Source organism: Abramis brama, assembly GCF_963993115.1.
Source record: "Abramis brama genome assembly, chromosome: 6".
NCBI classification, from domain to species: Eukaryota; Metazoa; Chordata; class Actinopteri; order Cypriniformes; family Leuciscidae; genus Abramis; species Abramis brama.
Window position 1 is genome coordinate 12746941 of NC_139968.1, and position 19409 is coordinate 12766349.

Genomic DNA, 19409 nt, shown 5'->3' on the forward strand with positions numbered 1-19409 from the left:
TTATTTTAGGAAGGTGACAATATAACTAATTGAGATTAGATCTACTGTATTTTGACAAGCTGTGAGTCCAAGTGTGAAGTAATAGCTTGTCGAATGCAACAGGATATGCGGTTGCTTCTGAAACTTGTAGGCTACCATTCAGCAGTGACGCATGAAAACCGTGTCTTCTCACATTTGCTGCTACATTTCAACACTAAGTGTGAATTAGTGATGCTGACCGTCCCTGTGTTTCTCATTTGGGATTTGTATGTCCACGTAGGTGTGTTTACACTGTAAAGCTGACCCATGAGGTGGTATAAAACCACCACTACAAATATTCTCTTAGCTGCTCTGTTGTTCTATCCTTAATGATGGAGATTAGTGTAAACTGCAAGTGACTCCCTAGAGGCATTTATTTAACAGACTAGCAGCGCTGTTTAACTGGCTTCTTTGTCTAACGTGTAATCAGCTGTGTGTGTGTGTGTGTGTGGCCTTTATTCATCAAGTGTTATTGGATTTTGCCAGATCATGTTCAAAACAGGAAGTCTACTATTAACAAAAATTAGCTGCTAGCTTCTGGATAACACTTTTTATGAGTTAACTGGGTTATTGCTGTTCTGCAGTAACTTTGAACACTGAAACTTTTGAATATGTGCCAACCAAGATAATTCTGATTTATTGTAATCATCTTAGCATCAGAATTGACAGAAATCCATTGCTAATACTCACTGATGTTTAGGGTTGATGTCACTTCCTGATAATGTGGTCATTAAGGAACTGGCTTTTGTTGGTTGCAGGTAGGCTATTACAAAAGACTCAGGGCCACAGAAAAAAACCTGTAAAATATGTCCAATTTAAACAAAATTACCAAGAAAACATTTTTTGTTTGAAACAAGTGAATAAAACAAACTCTTATGAGATACTTTAATAAGCCTAAAAGTACATAGCAGATTTGTGTGTTTTGCATTTTTATGTTTATTGAAGTATCACTTTGTTAGCTTAGCAACATGCTAACTACAAACTCTTACGTGACTTATGCTTCCTTCATGGAAATTTCCTACTTCCCACTTCTGAAGTTGTCGCATTAAAGTCGCATTAAAGTGCTTTGTTGTCAGAAAGAACAGGAATCATGGAGGACACCAGGTTTATTCTTGCCTTTTAATTGGGAAAATCGTATTAAAATCTAAATTATATTTAGCGTCCCATTCATTGACAACCATAAACTCATCAGCTTGGCTGACACTTCTGGAATTTCAGGCTATTTTTGCTGTGTATAAAACATACAATACACTTAAAATGATTTCTCATATTATGTAAATATGCACTTTTATAACAAGACAAGGAAATGTATCTGTTGTGGAAAACTATGGAACAGCAGCAGCAATCGTTCTCCCCTCTGCCATGTTTAACGTTTATGGTACGCCTAACTCGGGAACTTGGGTATCAAAATAATTACCGAGCTTCCCAGTGGTAAATACGACTTGAGAGGGTGTTCATGTCCAATTTTTAACTACGAAACTCGTATTTACAATAATTCCAATTGCACATGAAGCCAGCATTAATACATAGCATATTTGTGTGCCAAGTTTTCTTTTCTTTTTTTCATGTCTTTTGATTAGCTAAAGGAAAAATTAAGAAATACCTGAAATAGCTTAGAGTAAATTGCCAGTTTTCATGTTAGAAGTTAATGGTGCACTTATAGATATTAAAATAAAATTGTCAATATCCACTCAAACAAAACTAGTGCAATTAATTTAAATCACATCTATGTTAAATTAATTGTGACATTGTTATTAAAGAAAACTAACTAATATGATTTCCATCTTTAAAAAATATATATTTATCCAGTATATTAACACATACAGTGTGTGTTCAAGAACTGTTCTAGTGTTCAAGAAAATGTGCTGCATTATTGAATGATCTGATCTGACTAATACGTTTGAACCCTCAAGTGCTGTAGTTTGTTTGGGTCAGATGCAGATCAGATATCACTCAGGGCTCTTTTGTTCGGCCACATGCCTTCGAGACATGCAAAAGGACTTCCTGGATGTTATCACGTCTGGACTATCATAACAGCGGGACCTCTCTCTGGACCTCAGCCATCATTACACGTCTCTCCTACACGCTCACACACGTAAGTGCGTCCACACGCACAGCCAAACCCTCCTGACATGACTACACACTCTCTCTGCAGCACGTAATTGCCCTTTGGCTTTTGTATCTCATTGTCTTCCTGTGTTCCCAAGGAAGGACAGCTGGTGACAATGGACGAGGGAGATAAAGATAAAGAGAGGGGGTTGGTGTTAAATAGGGGTACGGATTCTCCTCCACTCCGTGCGATCTGTCTCACTCTGTTGTGGTTTGCCCGCCATAAGCAGATAACCAGTTATTATTTGCGTGACACTCAGCCACAGACACCTGTCTCTGATGAGACATCTGTCTCTCGTGTCATCTGGTCTCTTACTATGAGTAAACGAGTTTCTGCCTTCGGCTCTTTGAGGGTGTGAGATGCTGCCGTAGCGGTTAGCATGAGGCCTCCGAACGAAAATTACAAGGAAGGAAAGGAGATGATTAAAGAGAGAGGGACAGGTCGAAAAACTAATGGCTGCCTAAGGCCAGGATGTTGTGGAAGTTGTGAAGCTTGAATGGATCTATCACCTCCTTTAACAGTAGGACAAACACATTTAGGTGGGGACTTTTAATCAGCGATTGAGACTAGGAATGGTGGTGTACTTGTTTTTAATGGTGTAGTTGGTGGCGAGTGAGTCAAACAACAGCTTTTATCACTGAAATGCAGTGGCAGGAATCACACCCACACCGATGACAGTCGTTATGTTCAAAACCTTAATGAGCTGCCTAACAAGACCAAAAAAATCAGAGTTTGATGTTAGCATGTGGCTAACTTGACAATGCAATACATTAATAAGCAGAAAAATGTGTGCAATGTTTACTCTTATTTAGCAACATGCTAACTACAATCTCTTACGCAATACTTTAGTTTAATAAGCCTAAAAATACATATTTGTGTGCCATGCTGAACAAGAACAACATCTTATGTGATACTTTAAGTCTAAATATAGGCTACATGTCATTTGTGTTCACATTTACGCTTATTAATAGTATCACGTTGTTAGAACATGTCAACTACAAAATATTACGTGGTACTAAACATATATAGCATATTATCACATTGTTAGCTTAGCAACATGCTAACAACAAGCTATTGGAAACAATTGAAAATCCCATTTATTAAAGCTCAAACAGTCTTTACAGGTATTAAAGTATTGTGTTGTTATCTTAACACCATGCTAACTACAAACTGTGTGATACTTTAATAAGCCTAAAAATACATTAAATATTTGTGTGCTATGTTTTTATGCCTAAAAAGTATCATGTAGTTAACAGTTAACTACAAAATCTTACGTGATACTTTAATAAGCCTAAAAATAAATAGAATATTAGAGTATCACCTTGTTAGCTTAACAACATGCTAATGGAAAACTATCAGAATTAATTGAGATTCCCATTTTTTAAGGCGCACAGATTTGCTGCCTATGTAGAGCGATCCAAATCAACCATTAATGGAGTAGTCATGTAGGGAGCTTTGAAACAGAGCTAATATTAAACTGAAGTAGTAGATGATGTTGTTCCTGTCACTTCACAGCTGTCTCTCAGTACCACAGAGTGGTTGATTGTTTCCATCAGCTCGCTGACTGGTTTTCTGTTGGTTTCTTTATTGATTGCTGCATTTCAATGCCCTCACAGTCTGGTGTGTCGCAATTGTTAGCATGGTTATTCGTTTTGGGTGTTTAAATGTAATCTTCAGGTCTGACTCAGCTGCTCTATCATGTGAGAGAGTGGTGAATCATTTAGCTTACGTGTGTTTAACAACGTCGTTTTTGCGGAAGTCGACCACAGGAAAATGCACACTCATGCACACTGCTATCAGAATCTAGGGCACTGTTTTTATTGTGTTGGTGAAGTTTGCTGAGGCAAGCATCATTACTATTGTTCATACTTAGGGTTTGGGTTTCCCACACCATTTGTGCCACGAACATGAATGATTTGTCAAATTATGTGGATTAATTAGAATGCATTGTGCATGTGTATGCATTTGATATGCATTTGAAGTTTGGCCTGAATATCAGACTTGGAGGTGGGATTTGAGTATTTGGATTCCTTGTGTTGATTCTAGAACAAGAAAATCAATGTGAAAGCTTATCAAAGACTCAAGACTTCAAGCTTGAGACTGAATCAAAAATCTGAGGACATAAGAAAAAGATTCATAAAACATAAGAACCGCCCAAAGGGTTACATCATACAAATGATTATGTGACACAGCAATTGGTCAAACCCTTACCATTGAAAGACACACACTAATGTTCCCAGGTCTTAAATTATCTCTGACAGATGAAGCAAAGCCTGTCTCCTTTAGTATGATGGCTGTTGATTGTGCTTCTAAGAGAAACCCCGAGTCTGAATGAAATGGCTATTATTCTCATTCGCATGGATCAGAGGCCAGCATCGCCCCAAAGCAACAAAAACATCATTATTCGGTGCCCTGACCCCGCCTACAGCTCATCTACCTGACATTTTAAACACCCTAATTTAATACCTCCTCTCCCAAGGACATTTTTCGTCCCCCAACCCCAAGTCACACCCAAAACCTTCCCTCTTTACATCACGCCATATAGAGTGGTTTGATATCGACTTGGACAAAGCCGTATGCTTCACTCTGCTCACATGGCAGTCAAATTCTTGCACTGTCATTTACATGGACATGTCTTCAGACAGACGCACACGCGTATATTCCTTCACCCGTCTGGTTAATGCTGCCAGTCCTGGAGTTTAATCCCAAAAATCAATCTCCTCTCCAGGGCTTCTGCTTGCTTTACCGTGGCCTTGACAGACAATAAGAGCCAGAAGAGAGATAGAGAGCGAGAGAGATCATCCGTCTGTAAAGTAGGTCTTCCATTCAAACCAGCTCACCCTTATTCTTCCCATTCATGGCGTTAGGGATGGCTGTTTAGGCCAGACAATGCCTGGTGGTTTGCTGGGATCTAAAAGGCCCGTGCAGACCCAGGCAGAGGTCTGTCGTCTGGGTCAGATTGAAGAGAGACGCTGGGGCACCTCTTGCTGAGGAACATCTGGACGTCATGCGCATCTATTCACTCACTTAACAGTAGAATAGAGATTTCACGAGTATTGTGGAGATCTCTTCAGTAAGGGGACATGAACTCAGAAGCTTAAAGATTTACATGCTTTTGTAAGCCTGAGTTTGAAGGTTAATGCAAATTTAAGACAGCACCATGTAAACTTCGGATTATCTGGCTATTAAATTCTTCAGGGACAGTCTTTAAAGGTTTAAGTGTAATATTAAAACCAAATGGGAAAGAAAACAATATTTACCAATTTTAAATTAGGGGTTATAAGTAGCTCAGTTGTTTCGCTAAGACTAGCGGGCTTTTGCTTCAAGACCCAGATTTTACAATGGACATCAAGGAGCAACAAAACTCAGAATCAAAACTGGTCCATCATACAAATTTAGTTAATTTAGTCAAACATTTATGTAAATGTATTAATATTATGGTTTCAGCACTCCTAGAAATATGCACAAATGTTACCTTTAAGGGTACAACAGCTTGTCACTGGGGCAGAACTCTTAAAGGGGCATTTTTGTACCTTATTTACTTCTAAAAGGTTCCTACTAGTAACTTAAAGGTACATACTACAACTCTAATGCACATTTTAGGGGTAGATAAGATGCAAAGTTGTCCTTTTAAGGATACTTCCCCAAGTGGCAAGCTTTTGTGATCCTGAAGGTAAATTTTTTCCCGACATTAAATGGTGAGGTCATGATAACCTGTCCATGTTGGCAAAATGAATTTGAGCCAAAATGTGGCAGAGTTTAATTGGATATACAAACTTTGACATCAACAACAAAAGCAGCGTTTTCTCCACCGTTTTAAAAGTGGGTTAAAATGAATAAGCATGATAATACAATAATTTGCATAAGGATTGTTTTTCCGTTCTCAACCTCTTATCAGGTCGCACACTTCCAGTTCTGTCATACACATTTGCTCTCCAGCTTCTCCGATTTTTCTCCCAGCAATCTCACATTTGTTGCTACCAAGAGTGTTGCTACCAAGATACCAAAGTCAACCAAATGTCAAGAGATATGAAATCAAACTAGTTTTTAAATCAAATTCTTTTAAGATCAAGTGATCTGAACTATACTATACACAATGACGACTCTGAACTTGTACTGTATGTCAATTATTGTCTCATTTGTGTCTATTTTTAATTTCTCCCAAGGAACTGCAGAAGAGACATCTTGAAAAAAGTCTCCTGAGCTATGATCTTCATATCACTATAAACACAATAATCATAATCTGGGTGACCAATTTCTTTGCTGCTATCTCGGTCTCGCACATCTACTGTCATATTGTCCCAAGAGGATGGAGGGGGTGTAATAAATAGACAAAGAAGGAAGCTGTGGGCTGAGGATAGTTTCTGTTGAAGGGCGATTAGTTGCTTTAGGTCTGTATTGAGCTGGTGTTTTACTGCTCAGTAAGTCATTTTTCTCCATTGCAGTTGGAATTACGGACCCCTGCCCCCTTCCTCAAAGCCGGTTGTGTGTTTATGCTGGGGGTGGTGGAGCCTCATCCACTGCCCCAGACAATGGGTGCAGATGGCCTTCAGGGTGGGGTGAATGTGGGCTGGGGAAACACAGACATCTGCAAGAAGGAGAGTGAGAGAGTGTGGCATTTCTTTTTGGAAAGCTAACTGAGTATTTTGGGAATGAGGAATTACCCAAAACTAGTTAAGGAGACAGACAGTACTGCATCTGTTAACTAGCAAGGTTACTAAACAGATATGATGTGGGCATCAAATGTTTTAAATAAAACCAGGACTGTTTTCAGTCATTTACTCACCCTCATGTCGTTCCAAATTTGTATGGCCTTTAAGATATATTTTGCAGAATGTCCAAGCTGCTTGTTTCCCTGCAACAAAAGAGTAAACATATATACTTCTATATTACTTGTGTGCTGTCACATTCATCTCTATATAATATATATAATTTTTGGGTGAACCAAGTGTGGCAAACTCAATGTTCTCTGAATTTACCACCTTTTTCATTATTTCTGGCATATCTGCACCTGCTATACTCTCGGTCTTGAACAGTTTGGGTTGTTTTTGTTAAATCAGAGACCATGTGTCCTTGGGGAAGTGGCAACTCTCAGCTTCTGCTGCAAGTAGGTCAGTGTGGTTTGGGGTGCAAGGCTGATATCCTCTGCCAAGAAACGTCCTCTCGTCATGAGGTCTACCATCATATCTATCCTGCAAACAAAACAACATGACAAATCTAGAACTTGACCTTTATAATTCACAAAGCCAAGCACTTGCAGACAGATTTCTTTATAATGGGAGTTTTCAAATCACGTCTCACACTTGTCAATTCATCTGTCACTTCGTAGAGGCTGTAGATTAGCAGTTGTGTGACAAGTCTTCATCTTTGAAAACGGTGAACAAAACTACAAAAGGCAAAGGAAAATATGAGCCAGACTAGGTTAAATAACTGTAGTTTACTTCAAACAAGGTTGTTTGCTGAACCAACATGGTTGCTGGTTTCTTGCAGGCATGAGTTGGTCATTAGCTGGTTTAAGCTGGTCTTTAGTTGGTTAACCAGGCATGTTCCCAAACCCAGCTAGATCCCCTGGTATGAGCTGGTTTGTTGATGGTCCAAGATGGTCTACCATCTCATCACCAACTTGGACCAGCAAGAAACCAACAACTGTACCAGCTCTTCATATCAGGTAGTCGTGTTAACTGAACATAACTGGTTGACCAACTAAAGACCAGCTTGGTCCAGCAAATGACCAACATGGACCAGCAATAATAAGCTACCAGCTAACAGCTTAATATTAATTTTCCAGCTGCCTCCTACTAAAACAACTACTATACCAAGCAGTTTGGGTACTTTGTTGGGTGGCTTCTTGATGCCAGTGTACAATCTGGCTCCTGTGGTAAAAGCATCTGAGAACCACTGCTCTACTGACACAAATACCCAGGTACAGTTAGGGAATCCATAGAGATCAGAACACGTTACATAGTAGCAGAGTCGGGTTACTGATCAATGGTTGTTTTTCCCCTCCGAGAAACACAATGGCATCAGTGTGACCTACTGCTCGATATAGTTGCCCTGAGGCTGATGCATTACACACGCACACAATGGGCTTATCTCACAAGGAGGCCTGTGTGTGTGTGTGTGTGTGTGTTATGACACCGGGTCGTCCTGGATTAGATGGCCGATCGGTCCCCGTTGTGCACGCTAAGATATCCTGAGAGTTTGCAGGACAGGGTGGCTCTCACAGTATTGCGTTACAGGATAGAGACAACCAACAGGTACAAAATGAACGCAAATATGATCTCATGCTTTTCCCTTTGCTCCCCTCCATTCCCTCACAAGGGAGACACATTGCGTGACTCACTCCTTTTATTTTTCCTGTCACATTCTCGCTTTTCCTGAACTATCCCGGCTGGTGAAGGGAGGAAGAGATAGAGCCGGATATTGGCAGTGTTGTTTGGGTGCCTTAATCCCTTTTTAATATCAGATTTAGGAAGGAGGCCGAGAGGGACTGGTGAAGACGGAGCCAGATCCCAGTGCCGAGTCTTGCTGCAAAGTCATTCTGTATAAACACAATCCCCTTCAGATACTCATAGCGGCCTGTCCTCATTTAGAGCGCTGATGGGAGCGTGTTTATCATCGTACTGCTGACATAGCTTTGGATCTGTTTGGCTTCAATTCAAGAAGCTTCTGTTCTCTCTGAAACAGACTCGGATTGAGGCCAGTTACAGTCTGACAGGGGCTAATTTTAGTCTCGGCTTAAGTGGAATTGCAGTATAATGTACTTTGACTTGCACGCTTCACTTCTAATTATAAAACAAAGCTGTTGTAAAATAGCCATTATGAAATGGATCATTCTAGTCCTGGCTTCTGTTTGGTCAATACAGCGTCCCAGTCATGCTACCCAATGCCTTTAGCTGTGACTACAGTACATTTTTGCAACCTTTAGTTCATGTCTGTTAGCATGCTTATTTACTTCAAAAATATTACAACATTAACATTTAGAATGCACAAATATTTGTTTGCAGTGGGATATACAAACTTATAATGCTCTCTAGAATGAGAGCCCTCCTCCGACAGCATCTGCCACTAGACGCGTTTCCATTACAGATTTGCGCAAAACTTTTGCGATTTTTTTCTAAATGTTGGCAAAAAACGATTGCGAAATGACGCCGTTTCCATTAACCGATGTAATGCGACTAAACCGTCATTCCAAAAATCATGGTGACGGATGTTGGTAGGTGTATATCCCAGCCGCCGCACTGGCCATTATCATTAATCGAAGGAGACGTATCCAATCATTAATGGTAAGGAAAGACCCTTAAGGCCAATTTATACTTCTGCGTCGGACCTACGCCGGAGCCTCTACGCTGTAGGCAACGCGTTGGTTTTCATTTATACTTCTGCGTCGTTGTACGCGTTCACGCGCGCAGAGGGAGCATGTGAAACCCGAGGGAGCGGTCCTAGCAGACCAATCACAGCGCTTGCGTCCACGTAGAGTTGACGCGTTGTTACATTTTTGGAGAGGTGCACGTCAGGGTACGCCGAAGGGTACGCGAGCTACACACAGCCTACGACGTAGCTACGGCGTGAGTTCGACGCAGAAGTATAAATTGGGCTTTATACTTGGAGCGGCTGATGTTTCTCACTCATTTCTGCTTCGAGGTCTTGACTGTGGCATTTCTTTGAGGTTTAGAATCCAGTATTCCTGTAATTCTTTTGTCTTTTATGAATTTAATAAAGAACTGTCTCGTATTATGTCCAAACACACTGCGTCATCTGCGTCAGGTGATCTGTTAATGCGCAAAAACTGTTTCTATTGCAGTTTTGCGAAATATTTATTTTTCTAATTGCCTGAAAAACCACCTCATGCGAGCGTAAAAACTTTTTTGCGATAAATGGGAGTTTTTGCGAATTTGACATGTTTCCATTTGGCGTATTTTCAATTCCCGCAATTTGAAGGGTAATGGAAACGCGGCTACTGACTAGAATGGTTTCGCAGGTGTCATCAAGATCCTTTTCTCCTTCCTCATCAAAGCCAAGTTGTTTTATTTAGTCACAATCATGATAAAATGTTAATATTTTAAAGTACATACCACATAATTTTCTTTGTGTTTTCAGTCAGCAAGCTAACAAACTAGCCTACAAGCTTAGCATAGCACTAACTGGTTTTAAAAAGCTAAATTAGCTAAAACAAGATGTTAATATGCTAAATATTTTGAGGAAGGGTGGATAGCACCAGTTTGTAATACAAACCAAAACCTGTTGGTTTTTCTACAAGTTTGTAAACAGCCTATGCTAGCCTTTCCTGCTGTTTGCAGAGTCACAGCAACAGGTGCGGTCTCAGGACACCCGTTTCAATGGGACATTTTATTAAGGTGGTCTTCAAAAGTAGCTGAAATGCACCTACTCTACATGGAGACCTTGAGAGTTTCGGGGTGTATAAGTGTTGTACCCACACACATCCATCTCTGTCACTTAAGAAACCTGACCTGGCTCAGGTCAACACGGGAGCGGGACGCTCGGGAGACAATGTGCAGAGCGCAAGGGCTGATCCTGATTAACCCTCTCTGACCTACACTGTCATCCTACACTGTGTGTGTGAGAAAGAGAGAGTGTGAGCCAGGTCACCATGTGCTATTGTGGGTAGGCCGATGCTTAGGGATTGTGTCTGTGTGTGTGTGTGTGAGGACCTGCAGTGCCATGGTCTCCATTAAAGGCATTGTCCCTGAGTTGGGACATCCTCCTGCCTCCCTCCACAGTGACCCCGATGACCTCTTTTCAGGCTTGGATGGGGTCTGCCTCTCTCTTGCCCTGGCACAGGGACGGGACGGCTTCTTCCTTGAAGTGGTTGGGGGGACTCCTATACACCATCTGCTCCAGATGTCTTGCCCATTGGACACCAGTTCACAGTAGGACTCCTTACCCGAGGAAATGATATCAACACAATATCATACCAATGAAGACAAGTGATCTGTTCACAAAGAGCCCATTTTAAGCGGGACATAAAATATACTGGGACATCCAGACAAATATATATATATGCCTGGATGTCCACACCAGTATATTATTTTATATATATATAAATAATGTATACAATACTCTTAGTTATTATATTAAATGTTATATTAATTAAATAATTAAATAAATAAAATCATATTTTAAAGATTTAAAAATATGTGATTAATATTTGAAATTGTGACAGTAAAAAAAAGCTGCTGCCTTAAATTTTTAAGTACAATCAACTTGGATGATTAAGTCATTTAAACTTAAATTACATTTAACTGACTTAAATTATTTGTCTCCTTTTTTATAAGTTATACAAGATTAGTTAAATGAAATTTAAGTTGAAATGACTTAAACATCCAAGTTGATTGTACTTAAAAATTTAAGGCAGCAGCTTTGTTTTTTTTAGTGTTACAATTTCAAATATTTATCACGTTAAAATATGAATATATTTGATAAATTATTTGTCTCCTTTTTATATATATACACAAGATTCAGCAAAATTATCATCAAATATATTCATATTTTAAAATGTGCTAAATATTTAAAATTTTAATATATTATTATAAAATTGGGTATTTGTGTTCTTGTTACATGTAGTTACTGTAGTAATAACTATAAATTATGCATAATTACATTCAACTAACCCTAAACCAAACGTAACCCTATACATATAGTTAATTAATATTAGTACACAGTAACAATGACACCTTAAAATAAAGTGTAACCTAAAATGAATTATACATACAAATACATTATCCACAGATACTTCTCTTCTCATGAATGTGTCATCTTACAGATGTAGAAGAGTTATTTTAAATATCAGGATATACTCTCCCTATAACCCAGGTCCTCTAGCACTGCTAACTGACAGTGAACCTGGCGAGGCTCGTGAAGAACATCGTGTCTCAGTCAGGACTGTCCGTGAGCGTGTGCGAACAAACTGTTCTGGGAGGGCAGGAGTGACGTGGGAGAGCTGAAAGGACGAAACAGGGAGTCTATGTTCTTTAAGGGTTTTGCTGAAACAAACCTCCCCCCCTCCCCCTATAAGCTCTCAGTGGCCTGTAGAGGGAGCGCTCCCGTTTTATCCCGTTCATCCCTCTAGCGGGGCATCCATCTGGACTTGAGCAGTTTTATTGTTTTGACACTCACAGCAAGACACCGTCTGGAGACCCCCATCCTTCTCTCTCTCTCTCTCTCTCTCTTTCTAACACCCCCTCTCCAAATTCCTCTCGCTGTTCTCCGGCTTGATGTCGAGATCCTGCAGTCTTCCACGAGAGCCCATCTAAACGATACGGCCACAAAGCCTTCCTCCCCAGCACTGTCCCGTCTCTCTCTCTCTCCTCTCCAGGGACGCCCCGGCTCTGAAAGGCTGTATTGTCTACGGGCTGATGTTTCGGCCCACTGACCAACTTCCCACAGCTCCTGCAGGCATGAGCTCATAGGGCCAAACACACAATGACAAAGCAGCCGAGGAGCCTTTCGTCCCAGCAGGAAGGGCATTTCCGGGTTTTGGGATTCGCTGTAGCACATGTGGCTACTTACATGCAAATGTTTACTTAGATTGCATTTGAACGCTGCTCGTTAACATGGTGTTTATTTAGGACGGTATAATCAGTAATCTATGAAAGCTATTTATCTCTCAATTACGAGATGTAAACTCAATTCTGAAAATGCATTGTGAAGCAAAGAGGACGCTGACAATGTAATTTACTGTAATTACGACATGGCGTAAATGCAGCTTATGACTTTGGGTATTTGACAACAGAATCATCTGACATGATAATATATTTGTCTATCTTCATCTTCTATATTTATCTTCCTCTGTTAGGATGCAGCTGACAAGGACTCATACAGACAAACTCCAGTGAAACCCATCTAGAGGGAGGATCGACTTGGAAGGATGTTTGGTGATGGATGAACTGACCAATCTCAGGCCTTCTGTGTGCTTTTTTCATAAACTCTGTATGAAATACTGCATGAAAAACATTTTACATGTTTAGCCTGGGAAAAGGTGAGCTGGCATCCAAAGTTAAATACTGACAATATTGTGAGCAAATGAGTGTAAACAAACCATATAATTGTGGTGCAATTTGTTGTGATTCTGAGATAGACTGTTCATAATGCTCATCAATACGCTAATTTGTTAAAACAAACTAGTTTTTCTTGAGGAAAATGTATCCAGGGCATGGAAAATTCATGTTTTGTTGCATTTCAAATGAAAATTTGGAACTGAATTGAAATAAAACAGAAAATTGTATGAATGTACGCTTATTTGCTTTTTTTTCTTAATTTCCTAGTTTAACAAATTAAAAATAAATCAATTGACAAATTGAACTTGCTTAGTACATTGAACTTAAACATACTATGTGTAATAACTGCAAAGTAATTGATATTACAAAACATTTTAAGTTAAATTAACTCAAATTTTTAAGTTACCATTACACTATTATTTTAGGGCAAACAGTTTTCTCACATTTTTTAAGTAGATTCAACTTGTCCGGCTAACAGTGCAGGAGCACGCTACTATTGAGATGAAAAAAGTCTCAGCTTTCAAGTTGTCATTTAAGAAAATCAAACAATAAATACTGTTTTGTGACTCTTTATTGTATGGTGACAGATCGCTGTAAAACCTCATGAAGCGTGAACTGATCATCTCTTCCTAATAGTTCATTTATAGCACTGCTTCAACCGCAGAAACACGTCAGTACACGTTTTTTTTTTCCCAAAGTTATATATATATTTTAGCAATTGTTATCTCTTGCAATTCTGACTTTCTTTCCTCACAATTATGAGTTTATATCTCGCTATTCTGACTTTCTCGCAATTAAGTCTCACAATTCTGAATTTTCTTGCTATTTGTGAGTTTATCTCTCACAAATCAGACTTTATTTCCCACAATTGCCAGTTTTTAATCTCAAAATTCGGACTTTCTTCCGAGCAATTATGAGTTCATATCTCAATATTCTAACTTTTGTCCTCGAAATTATGAGTTTATATCTCGAATTAAGTTTATCTCACAATTCTGACTCTCGCAATTGCGAGTTTATATCTCTCAATTCTGACTTTTTTCTTGCGATTGTGGGTTTCTCACAAATCTGACTTTTCACAATTGCTTGTTTCTCAAAATTCTGACTTTTTCTTGCAATTCTGACTTTTTCCCCTTACAATTGCGAGTTTATATCTCTCAATTCTGACTTTTTTCTCTCGAAATTGCAAGTTTATATCTCTCAATTCTGACTTTTTTTTTTTTTACCTCACAATTACGAGTTTATACTTCGCAATTCTGACTTTCTCGCAATTGCAAGTTTATATCTTGCAATTCTTTCTCACAGGTTGCAAATTTGTATCTTGTTTATAACTGTTTATATCGCAATTCTGAAAAAAAAGTCTGAATTGCGAGATGTAAACTTACAATTGTGAGATAAAAAGATATCGATTTTTTTGTAATTCTGTAGAGGAAAAAAGGTTCCATAGAATTTAGTGCTTGGAAATGGTGCAAAATAAACACTGACCAAGTGCCAAAGGGAAGCAAATATTGGTTTTAGGAGAGTAATCAATCTCACCAGTTAGCTGAAATGTTATTAGGACCTGCATCTCGTACATCTAGTGACTTAAGTCACCATCTTAAGTTTGTATTTTCATGTCATACACGACAGTGGTTTGTAAACATTTTAAAGCAGGGATTAAAACATGAGCACAATTAAATCACAAGGCCGCTTTGTTTCAATTCCATTTAATCTTGATGCTTCATATACAACCAAAACATCTCCAAAACATTCATCTGCATGGGCAAAATAATCAAAAGGCCGATAATATTTGGGTCACCATAGAGGTTAATCTGAGCAGTTTCACTATGCATAGGTCTGACCCGAGATCAGCCCTCGGGGCAGCATTATTATACGGCTCAAGAGAGCTATGAGAGTAAAATGAGTCGATTGAGGATCATCAAATTAGATGTGCAAATTAAAGCAAATGAGCCATGCGAGACTACTGACCACTTTGTTGGCTAAAACAGCAAAACTGACCCACAATCAGCATGTTTGCCGCCAACTCCGTCACCCACAGTTTAACTAACGCGCACAGCCTCGATAAGCTTGTTGCATATTTCAGTTGTTCCATTCATGGGAAAGACACAGAAAGGCACAACAGCACAAACACAATAGTGAAGCGCCTGCTTTTTAAACGAACAGTCTGTTGCTTGTGCAAAAGGAATCCGATGCATATTCAGTCCATGAGAGGTCAAAGTGAAGAATAGACCGGGTTTTTCAAACTCTGAGCATTACATGTTAATATATGGATGTTAAAAATTCAACAGTAAAAGCATTTTTTTTTTGCTGTAAAGAGAAAGAATTCACTGTAGTCTTTGGTAGTTTTCGGTGCATATTTGTGTTAGAAGCATAGAAGGACTCTTCAACTTAAAGTGCTTCATACAGAAATGCAGAGGAGAAAGCGAGGGCTCATTATTACACGAGACTTTTAGCAACATGGTTTGCTGTGTCAGAGATCCCAGAACGGAAAGTGAGAAATGCACAGTGATAATTTGGTGCACATCCTGTTTGTTTACACATTGTGGTGAACCACATTTTCGTCATCATATATTGACCCTCATGCCATTGCAAACTCATAAGACTGTGTGGAACACAAAACAAGCTCCTACCTCCATTCCAAGCTCACACTTTTCCTTTAGTTTTTACAAACCGAGAGGCGAGTCTATGTGTTTTCGAGTGCTTATCAACAGCATGCATGACGCATCACTCTCAAACACCATTCGTTCTCTGCTGAACAGTCAAATTTGCAGCGATCGGCTATAAGATACACAAGAACCAATGGCATCAATCTTGATGCTCCAATTTTTGGATACCAATGACATCTGAAAGCTATTGTGTGAATTTAGAGGACTGGGAACTATATAACGGTATTGGCGATAACAGTAATATTGTTACTGCAGTTTTTCTTTGTGAAGACGCACTAGACGGACGCGTTTGATCGCTGTATTTTGCAGTATCTCGTGCATGACGCACCATTCTAAAAATACAGAACTCAAGTTAAAAGTAGTTCAACCTTTAAAAGACGCATCTCTAGATCTGTACTTGTTTGTTTTATTCCACTGCCCTGCATCTGGTGTTTTTAAGCGCAAAAACACGCTTTGTCTGAATGGCCAACTCTCTCTGCTTCCAAACACTCGTATTTTGAGTTCGATTCATGATAAATTATAGCATCCCCCCCCCCATTTTTTTTTTTTTTTTAAGATACCACAATAATCGTGCAGTGAAAATGTGATATTGTGCCAACCCTATGTCCCACAGAACATCTGGGATCGGAATGACACGAGGGGCAAGTAAACGATTTTCTGAGGTAAACTAACCTTTGAAGTCAAATGTTCCCATTTAGTTAGACGTAAACATTTGCATTTCATAACTGTGAAATGGTTGCATATGAAGAACTGAGAATTGCAATGAATGTTGTAAACAGATGCATAAATGTTAAACAAATATGGAGTGAAATGTAGCATGGCTCCGTCCCCCACAGACTCTGAGTGCAGTGTTTGCTTCTTAAAATAGTTTATTTGTGAATTTACACTGATTAGCAATACATCTAAAAGCAAGTCCGTTAGATAACCATTTATATACGATTTCACAGGGAGGCTTGGCTCAAACTCGCGTGCCAAAGCAAACAGGCCCTCTGAACCAGAGACTACAACAGAGAGGCATTAGTAAAAACAAGGTGCAAAAAAAAAAAAAAAGCAACAAAATTAACATGAGAATGTGATGCACGTTCCAGTTAACGCTTATAGGGTATGAACTACACGTCCTGAAAGCAAAAACCGCAGTGCACAATGGAAACTGAAGCAAAAAGAGCCAAAACCAAAATAAGGAAAACGTTAAGAAAAATTAAAAGCAATAAAATGAGTTAATCTCCCGAGTTGTCGCTCTAAACTCACACCCGGTGCAGCTTTAAATGTGTTTTTATCCACGTCTGGCCCGCATTCAAAACCACATGCTATTTACACAGCTTAGAAGTGTGTCTCTCTCTCTCTGTGCCCAAGCCAGTACTTCACATTGCCCACTGGGATATACATCTTTCTCGGTGGTTTCGCCTTCCCCCTACGGGACGCATGACGACCACATTCGGGCCTAACGGGGTTCAAACTGAGGTCAAACTGCTAATCTTAAGCATAAGAGATTAGCTTTTGGCGAAACTCAGTACATTCTGTCCACATTGTGGTGTGTCTCATGGGACAGGGCGCTTCAAAACAAGCCGAACAAGCCAACCTCTGAACTCACGGCTTTCATCTGGTGGAGGGAAGAGGAGCAAATCGACCCAGTTTCAGACAGAAAAAACACACTGTACAATGCCGTCTCTCAGGAAATCATATTAACACTGATGCTTTGGGGACTTTTAAGCCTGTTGGGTGGTGATGACCGTCATAAGGTGGCATAATGAATGAGTCGTCATCCAGAGCACTATAAAGGCCCAGAATGAGCCTCTATGAGGGAGTTAAATGTCTAACGTGATGGGAATCAATCACACTAAATAGATTTGAACCCACCGTAGACCCCGTGAGAGCCATTATGCCTGTACTTTGCTTTGGGACAGAGACATTTGTTCAAAAATACAGTTTACAAATATATATTGTTTCTTATATATGTTAACAAGTTTCCCTTCTCCACCCTTTTTCAAGACATTTCTCATGTTTTCGTATATCGCGCCTCTTTCGCTCTTTCGACTGCCGAGTTCATCCAGACACATTTTGTTATATACACCACATTAAAAAGTGCAGCACAAAAATATCATATATATTTATATATCATTAACATCACTCCAGTTTTCATATATTTTCGTTACACGTGTTTAGTAATCTGAGCTATTACACGACTGAGAAGAAGTCAGGCACCGCTACATTATCAGCCATATAAATTCAGGCTAGCAAAACATGCTTCAAGATTTTGTTTTTTTTTACGTTGTTAAAGTATAGAAACGAGTACAAAACTGAATGGATAAAACCTAAATTGTTTCAATAATAATAATAATAATTAAAAAAAAGCTAAAATATTTCATTAGAGATAGAGTGGATGTTTCACGAAACCAAAATTACAGTTCACTAAAACGTGATTGCTCTGCTTTTTATGCTATCAAACCTTTTCGTTTTGGCAAAGAACAGTACGGAGAGGAGGCTGGAGCGGCTCTACACAGGATCGTCACACGCGCTGCTCAATTTCACACCGACAATCACAGCGAAGAGGAAGCAAATAAAACAAACCCTGTTAAAATAACCCCAGAACGATTTCCAGTGTGATTCCTTAGCGTCTCCTGTGTAGTGAAACCAATTACGCCCACCGTCCACCTACAGCTGGAGAAACAACGCAAGCAGAACTGACACCATGAGGGATGACGTGGCGGATAGAAAAGGGGCTCATAAAAGGTCTGTATGAGAATCTAATAAACATACAATATGAAAAAGAAAAAAAACCAATGCAGTAAGGGCTCATCAACGAGATAAAATCATTAGGAAACTACGTACAGAAACATTTTCAGTCCATCAGGTGAGAGAAGCCAGTTTCCCAGGAGTTTCCCTAGCTTCTCTTCCTGTATAAAACTCATCTTATGATCACGAGAACGCGGCACATCTCTGAAGAACGGATGTTACTCCATCTATTCACCGACTCCCAATATAACGTGCCATGTTTTTGTCATACACAACCTTAACAAAAACAAACTCAAAAACATAAAACGACAAACAGAAAGACAGACAAAGTGGGCCTCTCTCTCTCTTTCTCTCTCCTCTAGGCTTCCACTTTCTCTTTCTTTTTGTTCTTCTTCAGGAAGGACGGGGTTCTGAACTTCTTCTTCTTCTTGTTGGGTGATTTGGAGGGCGAGCTCTCGGGCGTCAGAGCCTCCTCGATCTTCTCCCCCGAGCGCACCTCGATCTCCACGCTCTCCACGCTGGTGGTCAGCTGACTCACGCGCTTGATGAGCTCGTCCTCGTCGCCGTGCCCGTCTTTGCCGTTCAGCATCACGCCGGTGTGGTTCTCTGGAACAACACAAATAATTCATAATCAACACTTGCCAACCATAACAACAGCTGTATGAATACGTTTTATTGTTTTTGCCAGAAGAATTGTTTGTGGTGGTTATTTTTTTACTGTTTTATTAATTACACCGAACTAATTATTAGAAAAATAACTAATAATAATAAAATAATAATTCATTTAAATTGCTGTATATTGATTCTTGGCAACCATAAACAGCCAAATGTTGTGCTAATGAGTTATTTATTTGCCCTAAGATATGT

General features: G+C 39.5%; 1 protein-coding gene and 2 long non-coding RNA genes across 9 annotated transcripts in view; 1 reads left to right on the forward strand and 2 right to left on the reverse strand.

Annotated features, from left to right (window-relative positions):
- Positions 1 to 5860: 5860 nt before the first annotated feature.
- LOC311085563 lies at positions 5861 to 9425 on the reverse strand. The gene is made up of 3 exons (XR_014606872.1): positions 7140 to 9425; positions 6915 to 6983; positions 5861 to 6716 (listed from the first exon to the last, which is right to left on the reverse strand). It is a non-coding gene; the product is annotated as an uncharacterized lncRNA (long non-coding RNA).
- A 2276-nt stretch (positions 9426 to 11701) lies between these two features.
- On the forward strand, positions 11702 to 18586 carry LOC311085564. Its single transcript, XR_014606873.1, has 2 exons — positions 11702 to 12818; positions 12945 to 18586. It is a non-coding gene; the product is annotated as an uncharacterized lncRNA (long non-coding RNA).
- The window catches only part of add3a (adducin 3 (gamma) a), a 90355-nt gene continuing 85779 nt past the window's right edge, over positions 14834 to 19409 (reverse strand). For all 7 annotated transcript variants that reach the window (XM_084118060.1, XM_084118056.1, XM_084118058.1 and 4 more), the window contains one exon: positions 14834 to 19148. In XM_084118060.1, coding sequence (XP_083974186.1) covers positions 18901 to 19148 — 248 coding nt within the window. In that variant the 3' untranslated portion in view covers positions 14834 to 18900. The remainder of the gene's footprint in view (positions 19149 to 19409) is intronic.